General features: G+C 41.8%; 1 protein-coding gene across 1 annotated transcript in view; it reads right to left on the bottom strand.

Moving 5' to 3' along the window:
- The window catches only part of sntb1 (syntrophin, basic 1), a 125,611-nt gene that overhangs the window by 47,219 nt on the left and 63,535 nt on the right, over positions 1-14,857 (bottom strand). The window contains exon 3 of the mRNA XM_072570937.1: positions 1,322-1,547. Coding sequence (XP_072427038.1) covers positions 1,322-1,547 — 226 coding nt within the window. The remainder of the gene's footprint in view (positions 1-1,321; positions 1,548-14,857) is intronic.

Genomic DNA, 14,857 nt, shown 5'->3' with positions numbered 1-14,857 from the left:
AAATTTTGCCTCTCATGTCTTTTTAAAAATCTCTCTCATCCCACCTTAAAAATGTGTCCCCAAGTCTTGAAATCTCCCATGCTAAGGGAAAAGACAACTGCCATTAACTCCATCTAAACCTCTCCTTATTTTATAAACTTCTGTCAGGTCTCAGCCTTTCTTTATAACTCAAACCTTCCATACCCGGCAACATCCTGGTAAATCTCTTCTGAACCCTCTCCAGCTTAATAATACGCTTCCTATAACTGGGTGACAATGAACAGAGCATTACATTTTCTTTCTAATCTATCTTTCACACTGTTTTTCCATACCAGTTGATCCATGTGTTTGTTTCAATGCCCTCAATGCTCCTGTATCACCAGGGAGCATGCCACTCCCACCTTATGGTGGACTGAATTTTCCACAATCAATCAGATAATTACTCTCAAGGCCTCTTTAAGTATCAAATCTAAGTCTTGCTGTCTCGATGCCTTGCTCTCCAAGATCCCATTTGTAGCATTCCCAATAACAATGCTCTTGTTCCTTATCCAGGCTCGGACTGCAAAATCTCCTTTCTCTGCGATTTGTTCATTTTGCTGTCACTCGAGTTGATCTTGTTTCATAAACTTGTGCTTAAATGTTGTTTTAGTTGCAATTCCTCATCCTGTTGTGTACAGAGTGACAATTTGTTTCTCTTTAGAAAGGGGTCTCCTCAGAACATGAGATCCAAAGCATGATTCAATTAATAGGCAGGCAATTAGGGAATCCAGAGAGAGAGAGAGACGGGGACAGAGAGAGAGAGGAGGTGGAAAGAAAAAGAAATATCTGCATTTCCATTGCACCTTTCAGGATCTGAGGATGATGCAAAATAGCCAATGAAGCAATTTCTGAAATACTCTCAGTGTAATCTAGGAAATGCCACAACCAATTAGCAAACAGCAAGAGCCCATGTACAGTCACATGATAATAATAAGTAGATACCCAGATAATAAAAATGATGTTTTAAGAAAAAGAATGCTGGGTGGAACTCCCCTGCTCTTCCAAGTTGTGGCTGTGGAATCTGACATTCATCTGAGAGGGCAAGTGAGTCCTCCACATATTCAAAAGGAAAGATATTACAACTTCTAGTTTCATCTCTAGTCTCTGTTCTTCTCTGTTGATGGACCCCAAGTCATACCTCATTAAATGAAACCTAAACTAAACACATTCTCGATTATGTTACCTCACATTAGCTGAAGTTTATTAATAGCTTCTTTTAAAGATATTTGCATCCTGAATTGCCCTGCCCTGTCATCCTGCCAATTGTAAATTTAATGGTTAATAAAAAGAGAAACAGGTTCACCTGTTTTCAGGGTCTGGCACACTCAAACTTCGTGTGACGTAACACATCTTCAGCGGAATGCTCTTCGAATCTTTGGAGTTGCTGGGTAACGAGAATGAAGGGGTCGAATGAGATTCCATGGCCGGAGACCTGAGCCTGGGAGACTCTGGAGGGAGGGTTTCCCATCCAAGTTCTGAAACTGGAGAGGACTTCCTGATGTAAGGTGTAGCTTCTCTCATATACTTCACTAGAAAGGGGGAAAAGAGATAGTAACTGGGTGAAGACAGGCTATTTGACAACATTACATTTCCAATGCTGTTTTGTTATCTTCTGAGATTCACACTGACATCTTTTCAGACACTACAAACTCAACTGCTACCCTTCACTATTGTTAATCAAACACAAGAGTTAGGAATGAGGACACACTCTATCAAATGGATTGTGTTCTTTTAAAAATCACCCTGGGCTTGGAGTAAAAGAGGGGCAATGACCAAGAGAGCTGGGTCCCGGACAGAATTTGCTTAACACAGACGGCAGTATAAATCCTCATGTTGCTGAAGGGGAAGGAGCAGGGGAGTGCAGTTCAATGATTTGAAGATCAGTTGTGTGTCTTTTAGTACCTTCTCATCTCTGAATCAAAGACTCTGGGTTTACGTCCCATTCCAGAGACTTGAATACAAAGTTCCATACTGCTACTCCCAATGTAGTGTTAAGGAATGCTGCACTGTCAAAAAAGGTAATCATGAGATATTAATCAGAGGCCCCTTTGGTCCTTTACCGACCAAAGATCCCATAGTATTCAAAGGTCAGCAGGAGATTAATAATGTGGTGTTAAGGTCAATAGTTATGCCTGAATTAATACAAATAAAAATACAGATGAAAAACAGTCATCACATTGCCATTTGAGAGAAGCTTGTTGTGTACAAATTGTCTACTGTTTGACCATTCTACAACAGTGGCTATACTTCTAAAGTCAAACACTAGACTATAAAACACTTTGGGGTGTTCCAAGGTCATGCTATGTACTACAGAAATGCAAGTCATGTTTCTATTTTTATTTCTGTTGTCTATTTCACCAAGTTCAGATGAAACGTACATTTAAAATTATGATTAAATACCGCCCTATTACACCAGGTCTCGAAAACAGACAAATTATTTTTGCACTGTTGCTAATGCTGTGTAGAAAATTCTGGGAAATCGCCCAAAACTGCTGGAACTCCGCTGATGTAACTTGGCTGGAAGCACATTGTAAACTCTTACTTTTACGGTTAAATCTCCAGAAATATTAGAGTGTTTGAGGGTGGGTGGGGGAGTTGTGGAACGTGACCAGTCCTGAGGAAATCAGTGGACGCCTCAAAGTAATTGACTGGGATTGTTATCAAACATATGGTGACACCAAGCTACAGGAGGGAGTATTGGAACAGGTGACCAGAAGCTTGGACAAAGAGATAATGTTCAAAGGAGCATCTTTAAGGACGGGAGAGAGATGAAGAGGTTGAGGGAGAAAATTCCAGAGCTTACACTCAGGAGTTCAAAAGGCATAGCTGGCAATGGCAAAAGTGATTAAATGTGGAGAACTGTCAAAGTAGTATGTGGTTGCAGGCTCAGCTGAATATCCTTATAATGCAACACGTGTCTCTCTCACACACACACACACACACACACACACACACACACACACACACACACAGAGCTGGAGGAGCACAGAGATCTTTTATAGTTATGGGGCTGGAAGAGGTTTGATAAGAGATGGTAACAGTAATTATTGAACATAAAAAGGTATCTTGCATTGGGTTCTTGTGATTATATTTCCATTATAACATGTGATTGATGTCTTTCCAGTTTGTGCTTCATTAATCACAGGTTGATCAGCCTTGCTCAGTGGTGATACTGTTTGTTTCAGCATTCAGTTATGGTTGAACTTTTGAAGTTGAGTGAAAAGTGGAGGAGGAGATGGTAGAGAAATTGTTGAAGAACAGCCTGCTCTGAATCATAGCTGTGAAACCTCTTCATGTGACAGTGCGAGTTATAGCCATGAGACAGCAGGAAACTTTATTCCCCACAAAGAAAGTAATCTTCTTTCTTGTCTTTGCAAATACAGCTTCTGAAGAGAAGGGAGATGAAAGTGATGATCGATGTGGAATCGTATTTTGAAAACCGCTACATATTGTAGTGTATACACACCCCATCACCCCCCTGCCTCAGGCACTCAGTGACAAATGGAAGGAAAACTAGCTTACCCAAAATAAATTGTGGTGCGCACAGCCATTGATTTATTTGGGATCAACTAATGAAGATGGAATGGAGATTTTACTTGGAAACTTCCTATGTCCACACCGGCACTATTTTCCAGATGAGCAATCAGGGAGCAAAATCTATTTTAAATTTGCACTTCTTTAAGATGATCGAAAACCTTTGGTGTTCTGCAACAAGTGAAGTTCACAGAAAGCCCTCTGTGCGACCTTGGATTATTGGAATGTTCCAGATAATTTCAAAAGTCTCCCTTCAAAAAATCTGGATAATGGCCAATCTGATAAAAGATTAGTACATTTACACACTTGCTGTGGCTGTAGACAGGTTACATAAGAGTTTTAAAGTTCGACACTTTTACTATTTTATTCTACACTGACCCTATTTGTTAGTGTACTTTTCTTATTTCATGCTCTAGTTATAATCACCCTGCACTACTGTCTCTCTGTAACCTTCTAATTTTTCCTACAATTGAATTTTCTCCCCCACTATTTAGTTTGAAGCCCTTTCAACCCCTTTTGGATATACAACTTACTAGAATATTGGTGCCTGCACTGGAGAAGTGAAGCCCATCCCAATAATATGGTTCCCCCTTTCCCCACTACTGGTTTCAGGACCCATGAAGAGGAACCCCTTTCTTCCACACCAATCTTTGACCCATTCAGCTCTCTGGTATTATTTACTCTACTCCAATTTGCTCATTAGTCAGGTAGTAATCCAGAAATTATTAGCCTTGATGTTCTGCTTTATAATTTAGTTCCTCAGCAGAACCTCTTTCTGTGTTCTACCTATGTCATTACTCCTTTGTGGACCATGCCAACTGGATCCTTCTCCTCCCACTTCAAGTTCCTGAGGAGGCGGCCTTAACCCTAGTACCAGGCAGGCAACACAGCCCTAAGGAATCACGTTCTGAGCTGCAGAAAACAGTAGCTGTTCCCCTGACATTGCGGTCCCCTGCTGCTACTGTATTCCTTTTTGGGCTTCCACAACTGCACGCCACCAACACCCCTCCCCACACCCCCATACCGTGGGACTGGACTGAATTTGCTCATCCACCTCAGTGACTATCATGAGCAGTCTGCATTTACTGGCTGCCAGCAACTGCACACTAAGACACAGTAGAGACAGAGGTCACATGAGTATGGCAAGACAGCAGTGCACGAAGTATGACTGCATTTCCCAGCTCTCTGCTCTCATCCACATAAGCTGCATGGAGCCTGATCCTGTTGGACAATTGCCAGGACTGAGGCTCTTCCATTGCTACCTTCTGGATGCTCTCACTTGTTGTAACAGCCTTCAGTCTCTGACTAAATCTGATACGTCACTGTCTCCTGGCACAAGGTCCTGGGTACATTTCTCTCTCCCTGAAACATCGCAGTGTCTAAAGGTCAGTTTCCAGCTCAACTCAGTTTCTTGAACTGCAGATATGGTTCCCATGAACTGCTGTGGTGTCTACCAGGTTGGTATGGGAAGGTTGCATGTTACAGTGTAAACAAACATACTGTAAAATTACTTTGTGTTTTTTTCTGTCCTGTTGCAATGTTCTACAAAAATGTAACACTGAACAAAGTAAAATATTGTTTCTTCACTTCTATCAAGAAAGAATCCTGCAGTACTCAGCAAGTTCACTTTTCCAAAGCAGATAAAGGCTCTGAGAAAACATATTGCTCTGACTAGCTGGCACTGGTAATCACTCATAACGTCTCTATATTTACTTTCACCGTTCCCTCAAATGATTTCGAAAAGTCATTCCAAATGCTTTGATAGATTTCCAGCGAGAGTTTTTAAACCGTGAAGGTCAGGGTGTGCCGAAGGGGAAAATAAAAGTCACAAGAAGTGCCGGGTATGTTTGAGATTAGTAACAAATTGAAGAACACTGATGTGAGTCAACTCGGAACAGACTGCTAGGGCGAGTGAAATCGTCTCACAGTTTGGTGTCCAAGTACCATCATGTGCCTGTGCACACTATTAGAGATGCACGCATGCAAACAGAAGAGTACAAATGCACATGCTTACACAGGCTCTAATGCACACAAATCACACACAGGTTCACACTGTACTACTATGCATTAAATCTCACCACATCCACCCCCACCCACTCTCGTGCGCGTGCGCACACACACACACACCAATTACAGAAGCACGCACACGCCGTGAGGCACAGGTAGAGGATACAATTTCATAGTACAGCAGCTTTAATGGAATGACTGCCTAGACAGACTCATTGGACCAAGCTGACAGGTTTGCAAAATCGGCAAAAGTGAGGACTGCAGATGCTGGAAACTAGAGTTCAGATCAGAGTGGTGCTGGAAAAGCACAACAGGTCAGGCAGCATCCAAGGAGCAGGAAAATTGATGTTTCGGGCAAAAGTCCTTCATCAGGAATAGAGGCATCTGCAGTCCTCACTTTTGCCTAGGTTTGCAAAATGACTATCCTAAAGCAAAGTGAAAAATCACCCAACACCAGGTTATAGTCCAACAGGTTTAATTGGAAGCACCAGCTTTCGGAGCAACGCTCCTTCATCAGGTGGTTGTGGAGGACACAATTGTAAGACACAGAATTTATAGCAATCCTAAAGCACAAAGTTAACCTTCTGCAGTTTCACCCAAAACCTGAGCTAGTTCCTTTTCGCCCATGATTTAGCCCCGGTTTCATTTCTCCATTTTGTTTTCCTGACTACATTGTTTATTTCTTGTCAGCTCCCATCTTATGACCAAATGAGGCCGATTGCAAAACAGTTTTTCTGCAATAGGGAGGATCTGTCTGTCACTGAGTCAGAGAAACCTGAAAGAGACTAATCTCAGTTTGAGTGAATAGACTGAAAGACCATTAGAGTGGGAAAGTGCAATTCCACTCAGCTCAAGAGGGAAAAAAAGTGTCCCTTAGCTAGGGTTTCTGCTCAAAATGCTATTTAGTTTCTAAAACTGGCAAAGACAGAGTAGCTTTAGGCCCCTCTGCAATACAAATGCAGCAGAATTACCAACTGAAACTCACTCCACTTAGAGGAAAGAGGAGTCATCAGGCTGGTTCATACAACAGGCTGGTTCCTACAGAGTAACACTACTTTTTAAAAATATTCTATCACAGGATGTAGGGGTTGCTTTCTGGGCCAGCATTTATTACACGTCTCTGGTTACCCTTGAGAAGGTGGGGGTGAGCTGCCACCCGTTGCAGTCCGTGCAATGAGACAGATCCACAGAGGAGTCAGATCCACAGAGGAGTTAGGAAGACTGTTCCGGGCTTTTGACCCAGTGACGCTGAAGAAATGTTTCTAAATCCAGATGCTGAATGGCTTGGAGGGGAATTTGCAGGTGGTGATGTTCCCATGTATCCGCTATCCCTCTCCTGTTAAATGGCAGTGGTTGTGGGTTTGAAAGGTGCTGTGCAAGGAGTTTTGGTGGATTCCTGCAGTACATGTTACAGATGGTACACATCGCTGCTACTGAGCAACAGTAAGTAGGAGAATGAATGTTTGTGGATATGGTGTCAATGACGTGGGTTACTTTGTGCTGGAGTATTTCATACTCCTGACTTGTGCTTCCAGATAGTTGACAGACCTTAGGGAGTTAGAAGCGGAGTTATTCACTGTAGGATTCCTAGCCTCTGACCAGCTCTTGTAGCTACAATATTCATATAGCTTGTCCAGGTGAGATCCTGTTCAATGAGAATCTCAAGGATGTTGAAAGGAAGGGATTCAGTGATGGCAATACCATCAATTTTCAAGGAGGGACAGTTAGATTTTTTCCTATTGAAAGCAGTCTTTTGTGTAATGCAAACATTGCTTGCCACTTGTCGTGTTTGAACACTGACTGCTTCAGTATTTGTTGTTGAATATTGTGTAATCATGGATGAACACCCCCTCTGCTGACCTTAGGATGGAGGGAAGGTCATTGATGAAGCAGCTGAAGATGGTTGGGCCTAGGACACTACCCTGAGGAAATCCTAGAGAGATATCCTGTAGCTGAGGTGACTGACCTTCAACAACCACAACTATCTTTCGCTGCAGTCGGTATAAGTGCCACTCTGATCATATATCCTTATGGGCTTCACCACATAACCTCACTTCTCTGACCAGGTTCCACAGACACACTCCTAGCATTGGTGTTTAATATTACTGTCTTCATCAAGTCCAATGTCCCTATTTCAATTTCAAACAAAACAGAATCACCAGTTCTGAGGAAGGGTTACTCGATCCGAAATGCTGACTCTGATTTCTCTCCACAGTTACTACCAGACCTGCTGAGCTTTTCCAGCAATTTCTGTTTTTGTTTCTGATTTACAGCATCCGCAGTTCTTTTGGTTTTATCACCAGAAGAGTTCCAGCAAAGATAAGCTATCAGTTAGAGATAGATTGGAAACGTTGGATAGTTTGCCTCGGAGAAGATGAAAAGGGGATTTGATCGAGGTACTCGACATTATGAGGACAGGGTAGACAGGGAGAAACTGTTCCCATTGGGAGAAGGTTTGAGAACAAAGATTTGGAAGGTGTATGGCAAATGATGCAATAGCGATAATTTAATGCAACGAGTAATGAGGGAGATTTAATTGAGGCATTCATGAGGGAATTGGATTATTATCTGGAAGGAAAAGTGTACAAAGGGGAGGAGGGTAAATGTCATGAGGTGTATTGTTCGTTCACAAAGCCAGCACAGTACATTTCTATGTCTCTATAACTCCTCTGTACAGTTCTGTTGTGAACTTCTGTGATTCAAATGGTGAGGGAACCCTCAGCACAATCCCCAACAGACCTCAGAAGCTGAAGATATGCCCCTCGATGCTCAATGATGGGCAAGCGCTTTTGAATCATTTGCAATCTTTACTCAGATATACTTTTACCTTCAAAGTTTGGTAGAAGATTTGTAGCTCAGGTACTCGTTGTTGTGGTTCTGTTCGCCGAGCTGGGAATTTGTCTTGCAAACGTTTCGTCCCCTGTCTAGGTGACATCCTCAGTGCTTGGGAGCCTCCTGTGAAGCGCTTCTGTGCTGTTTTCTCCGGTATTTATAGTGGCCTGTCTCTGCCGCTTCTGGTTGTCAGTTCGAGCTGTCCACTGTAGTGGCCGGTATATTGGGTCCAGGTCGATGTGTTTGTTGATAGAATCTGTTGATCGACCTGGACCCAATATACCGGCCACTACAGTGGACAGCTCAAACTGACAACCGGAAGCGGCAGAGACAGGCCACTATAAATGCCGGAGAAAACAGCACAGAAGCGCTTCACAGGAGGCTCCCAAGCACTGAGGATGTCACCTAGACAGGGGACGAAACATTTGCAAGACAAATTCCCAGCTCGGCGAACAGAACCACAACATACTTTTACCTTGAAGCTATCCCAACTCACCTGACTCACCAGTAACTCCAACTCTTCCATTCTGCTGACAATGGAGAAGAGCATGGGAGTGCGGAGGTTTGTTTGTATGGGGAAAGGGGGTATACAGCTGGGGATCTGGAGCCTTCTGCAAGATTTTGACCCTTGTGTCCATTTAAAGTCCTGCTCTCCTGAGCAGGCTCTACTGGCATCAGGACAAACCCAAAACTAAACTAATGAGTGCAAACACTGATGGGGAATTCAGTCCAAGTTTCCTTACTAACTGATGCTCCCTTCAGGAGCCTATGCAGGTCCAACTGCAACTCCCTGCGATATTACATCCCTCAACAGGGAGGAATTACTCATTGTTCACTGCTTTTGAGATAAATGCCAGGCCTGTGTGTCCAAACAGAAGTGTAAACAACAAAAAATTATCCTTCAGTGCCTCTGTCAGTTTATCTCCATGGTTTTGCAAGTACAGCAATCTTGAATCCCTGATGTTTCTAGGATCCCCCCACCCAAAGTCCTCAGTTTTCAAAGGACAGGAGAGAGAAGGGATCAACTGGTCTCAAAAGTGTAGGAGACCATTTTCTTAAAACTTGAACACTTTACTAAAAACTTAGCGAGCACGTTTACCAGGCATGAAAAGGTCATTCAGAGGTAAGAGTTGCAGCTAGCTGGCTGGCTCATTTCAAGTTTTCAATCCAGCTCCTGGCTGACTCAGTAGTTGATTTGTTAACAGAGAATAATTATGTGATTTACTGTTGTGTACATCCTATACTTTAATGATCAATCATTGCTTCACAAATTTACTTAAGGAGTTTACAAGCATTTCTAGGCAATTAAGAAAAAAACCACAGACCATGGGTCATAAGAAACTGCCAACAAAACAAATACATGAAACACTTCACAAGTGCCTCTTTACCTCATCCCAAGGAAAAACTGAACAATCTCGTAGAATTTGACCAGTGATCCTAATAATGAAGTACACATAATCACCGAAATGAAATTGAAATACTGTGAATTCTAGAAATCTGAAATAAGAACAGAAAGTGCTGGAGATACTGAGCTGGTTTGGCAGAACTTATGGAACAAGAAATGGGATAATGTTTCAAACGCGGCATCACTCTCCTGCAGAACTGAAGAGTCAGTTCAGAGGGACTAATACTGGATTCGAACTATTAATCCTAGTCCACTCCCTACAGACACTGCCACTCCTGCTGAGTTTCTCCAGCAGTTTCTGTTTTTATTAGTCATTCACGGACATGTCAAACAAAGAAAATTGGACAGGTTCATGATTTTTTTCAAGGCTCAAGAAAACTTTGTTCTCCCATATTTTCTGAAGCTAATTTACTAACAAAACTCATGTTTCCCAATCATCTTCCATTTACATAGAACCCAGGATATCCTTCATGGCTCAAAGAAGGTTAAGAGAAACTCGCCTAGAAGTGTTCAAAAATAGATGCCACCTGCCAACTTGTGTTGGTGGTGGGAAGGGGGATTGGGGAGAGACTATAAAATGTCCCTTTTTTGGGATGGAAGTAGAAGCATGATGATGAGTCAGGAGGTATTGTCTGAATGCTAACCCCTCCACAAACTTTCTCCCCATGAACTACACCTCATGACAAGAGACAAAAACCAACTTGCTCATGGATCCCCTGAGGAGTAAGCCTCAAATTGGCAGACATTAGGACCCAGAAGCTTTTGGTTTCTGATTGGCTGGCTGTCGAGGCCTGACTTGTTTGTAGGTCAATTCGTAATTAGACGAATGACAAGTGATTGGTGCACCACATCAGTCGCTGGTGGGTGCACCACATCAGTCACCACCTAACACACTCACCTCCACACATTTCTAGACAAGGGAAAACTGCACCCTAAATAGTTGCAAAGTTGTGAGAGTTCAACTCTCATTCTCTGGATTATTAGTTCAGAAGCACTACCACATCCTGAGAGAGAGAGAGAGAGAGAGAGAGAGAGAGAGAGAGAGAGAGAGAGAGAGAGAGAGAGAGAGAGGTAGCAAACTCTAGATCACATTTGGCCCACAAGCGGTGCTGTCAAAAGCCATCCAATGCCTAGTCTTGCCTCCTCTGGCCCACTGGCTTTCCAGGGCCCTGGCGATTTGAAAATAGAAGGCCTTATCTCCTGATGTGACACAACCGAGAGCATACTTTCAATAAGTATGTAGATGCAGTTGGTGATACAACAGTTAAGAACTGATCTCACAGCAGCAGTGATTAAATGTTTTATGAGGTTGTACTGACTTCTGAACAACTGTGAACATTTACACATGATCGCCAAATGCAGGAGATCTGTTTGACTGCAACACAGAGACTGGAACAAACTAATCCAAGTTTTATTTAAAGTGGCAAGCCAAACCATTAAAATTTCAGACTGACTGGACAGGTGAACCGAACATTTGCTTGTAACATCTCTTTCAAAAATGAAGCCATGATCTCAGATAGAGAGAGATTGACAAATTTTTAGCATGCTCAAATCCAATGCAGGTTAAAAATACATAAGCCAGTCCTTGTATTGCTGGAGGCATGTTTATGATAGTAACGGTTTTAGGTGTGTGTTTTCATCGCTGACAGAGAACTGGCTGCAGGTATTAGATTCCAGTGGGCCTAGATAATGCAGCTTAACTGGGAAAGCTTTATCTGCTAGTGACCAGAACACACACACACAACTGTTCCTGGCCCCTGGCCAGTCAGCATCAGGAGTTACCGTGAAAATAGAAAGATCGTTAAAATTAACCCATTTGGTCTTGGTAAAATATTCACATGATCACTTTACTGGTCACCCAGCTCTATCCATCTCTGATAAAACCAGCAATTATCAAGGCTGGTTGGGCTTTCCCATTTCAGATACTTCGTTAATCAATCTCAATGCAAACCAAACGCCTGAGCTGTAGGTGGGAGCGTGGCATTAATACTCTGCATTTTCTAGCTGCCTTTAGAGGTAGGTGGCTCTGAAACAGACAGTTTGGGCAATTGGTGGACAATCAGGGCTACATTTGGTGGCGATTCAACAGCAGGAGTCATGACTTATATAAAATCTCTCAGGGCATTTAAATGACATTGAATGATGAAGCTGATCCTAGACACTAAAATTGTTTGTTTTTTAAAAACCATACAGAATATATTGGACGCATTCACGAGGGAATTAGGTGATCACCTGAATAGAAACAATACGTAGGATTATGAGGAAAAGGCAGGAGAACGGTATTAAGTCATTTCTCATTGAGCAAGCCGGTGATAATATGATGGGCTGAATGGCTGCCTTCTGCACTGTAACTATATTGCAGTAACATGAGGATGCATTTCTGAGGAATTGTACAGCTCTGACCCACCAAGCAATAGCAGGATGACTAGGTACATACACTGCAGTAATCTGGTTTATGTCTGGTCTTGAACCACTTTGCAAAATCTTGATTAATATATGTGCCTAACAATTTCAATAATTTCTCGGTGAGGTACAAAACCAGAGTGAAATTCTGAACTGGCATTTACAAACCGAACTCTTGCTGGCTTTGCTTTGTTTCATCGCAGTCAGTCAAATATGCTATTAAAATGATATTGCATTTACTGAAAATGGCTATGAGATATAGCAGATCCCCGCACAGATGTCACATTTCCCCATAAATGTATACGGCTACTGTGCTTATGCTGGCTCTTTCAAAGAGTTATCAATTAGCCCCCACTACCCATGCCATTCTTTCTTCATTGCTCTGCAAAATTTCCTTTTCAAATATTTCATTCCCTGTTTTCAGCTGACTGTTGAGTCTGCTTCCACCATCCTTACAGGCAGTGCATTGCTGATCAAAAATAATTGTTTTGTTTAGAAAAATTCTTAGATCACCATTGGTTCTTCAGCAAATTATCTTCAATCTGTGTGTGCTGTGTCGTTGCTGCTGTTGGAAACAGCTTCTCCTTATTTACACTATTGAATCGAGAAAGACAAGAATCATGTGGTTGAACAAATGCCTGAAAAGCTGGTGTAGGAGAGGGCATCAGATTTCTGAGGCATTGGGACTGGTTCTGGGGGAAAGTGGGATGTGGACAAGCTGACCAGTCTTTACCTGAACAGGACAGGACCAAATATGCTCGCAGAAGACTGATAAAAGAAGGGTTTAAACTAGCTTGGCAGACTCTTGAGAACCTGAAGGCTGACTCATAAGACAAACTCAGAGACGGGAACAGAAAATTAGTATGCGTCTCAGAGAAGGAAGAAGCAAAGGTTTTAAAAAAAAGTGTAAACACAGGAATTTGGCAGTACTGAAAGGTTTATATGTAAATCCAAAGAGTACTGCAAGTAAAACCAATGACCTCAGAGTACAGATAGACATATGACAGCATGATATCACTGCTCTAACAGAAATTTGGCTTAAAATGAGGGGAAAATGGTCAATTCAACAGAGTTTTCAGACAGAATAGACTTGGGGATTAAAAATGGTGGGGTATAGCAATTTTGATTCAGGAATCAATTACAATGATGAAGAGGAAAGATATATTAAATGAATCATCAATGAGGCCTTATGGATTGACATTACCATTATATTTAGAACAAAGGGGCAGCCATGCTGTTATGAGTGTATTATATAGAGGGAGACAAACAGCAAATATATAGGCAAATTTCAGAATGCAAAAACAATAGGGCAATAATAGCTAGGGACCTCAACTAACCTATTATCAATTGTGATATGAACAATGTGAAAGCCACAGAAAGTATAAAATTGTTGAAGTGCTTTCAAGAGAACAATTTTTAGCCAGCATGTAACAAGCCCAATGAGAGGAGGACAGAATTCTAGATTTAGCCTGGTGAAATAATGCTGGGCAAGTGCATAAAGTAACAATAGGTGACCATTTAGAGGCAGTGACCATAATGCTGTTAGACTGAGCATCGGGATGAAAAAGGACAAAGATAGAACAGGTATAAATGCTCTAAATGGGGGATAATGAATCTTATGTAGTGGAGGGGGGTAACTGGGTGAAAGCGGATTGGATACAGTTACTTGAAGGAAAGTCAGTGACCATTCAATGGGAGGCATTCAAAAAAGTGAGATTCTACAGGCACAGTGCATACATATCCCCACAAATAAAAAGGATGAAAGGGCGGTATTGCTTATTATAGACCTCATAGCCCTCATTATTTAGATGCATGCAACGTAAACTAAAGCAGGAAACAAAAGTCTACTACAGTCATAAAAAAATTTGTAGAAAGCCCACAGAAGCATGGAGATGAAGTGATGGTGAATATGAAGAAAGAAAAGGAGGATATTAAAAATATTGACAGGTTAAAAAAAAATCAAGGAAATCTCAAAAATGTTTTATAAGTACATTAAAAGCAAGAGGATAACTAAGGAAAGGCTGAGCCTGTCAGATATTTACAAAGTACTTGCACACTGATGCAAAATATAGGTGCAGGTTTCTTCATGTCTTCACAAAGGAGAAGGCTGACGCTGACAATCGAGTTCAGGAGAAGTGTAAAACAATAGACACAATAAAAAGAATGCAAAAGTGAAGTATTGGAGGAACTCACATATTTGAAAGTGAATAAATCGCCAGGGCAGGCTAGATTGTATCTCAGGTTGTTAAAGGAAGCCAGGGAGGAAATAAAAGATGCTGAAGCCCATTTTCTAATTCTCACTAGATACAGGCAAGGCACCAGAGGGTAGGAGTTCTGCAACCACTACAGCATTGTTTAAAACAGTGCAATGGATAGGCCAACTAATTATGGGCTGGGAACTCTGCTTTCAGCGACAAGCAAATTATGATAATCAATTAATCGTGTCTCTCAGAACTGTCACTTAGAAAGAAATAATCAGAAACAGTCAGCATGATTTTATTAAGGAAATGCCATACTTTACTACCATGATTGAATTGTTGAGAATAGGGAGGATCGATGACAGTTTTGTAGTAGATGTTACCTCCATGGATTTTAGTAAAGCCTTTGACAAGGTTACACATGACAGACTGGTCAGAAGAGTGAAAATCCACTGCATAC

Source organism: Chiloscyllium punctatum, chromosome 5 (genome assembly GCF_047496795.1).
Source record: "Chiloscyllium punctatum isolate Juve2018m chromosome 5, sChiPun1.3, whole genome shotgun sequence".
NCBI lineage: Eukaryota > Metazoa > Chordata > Chondrichthyes > Orectolobiformes > Hemiscylliidae > Chiloscyllium > Chiloscyllium punctatum.
This window is presented reverse-complemented; position numbering and strand designations above follow the sequence as displayed.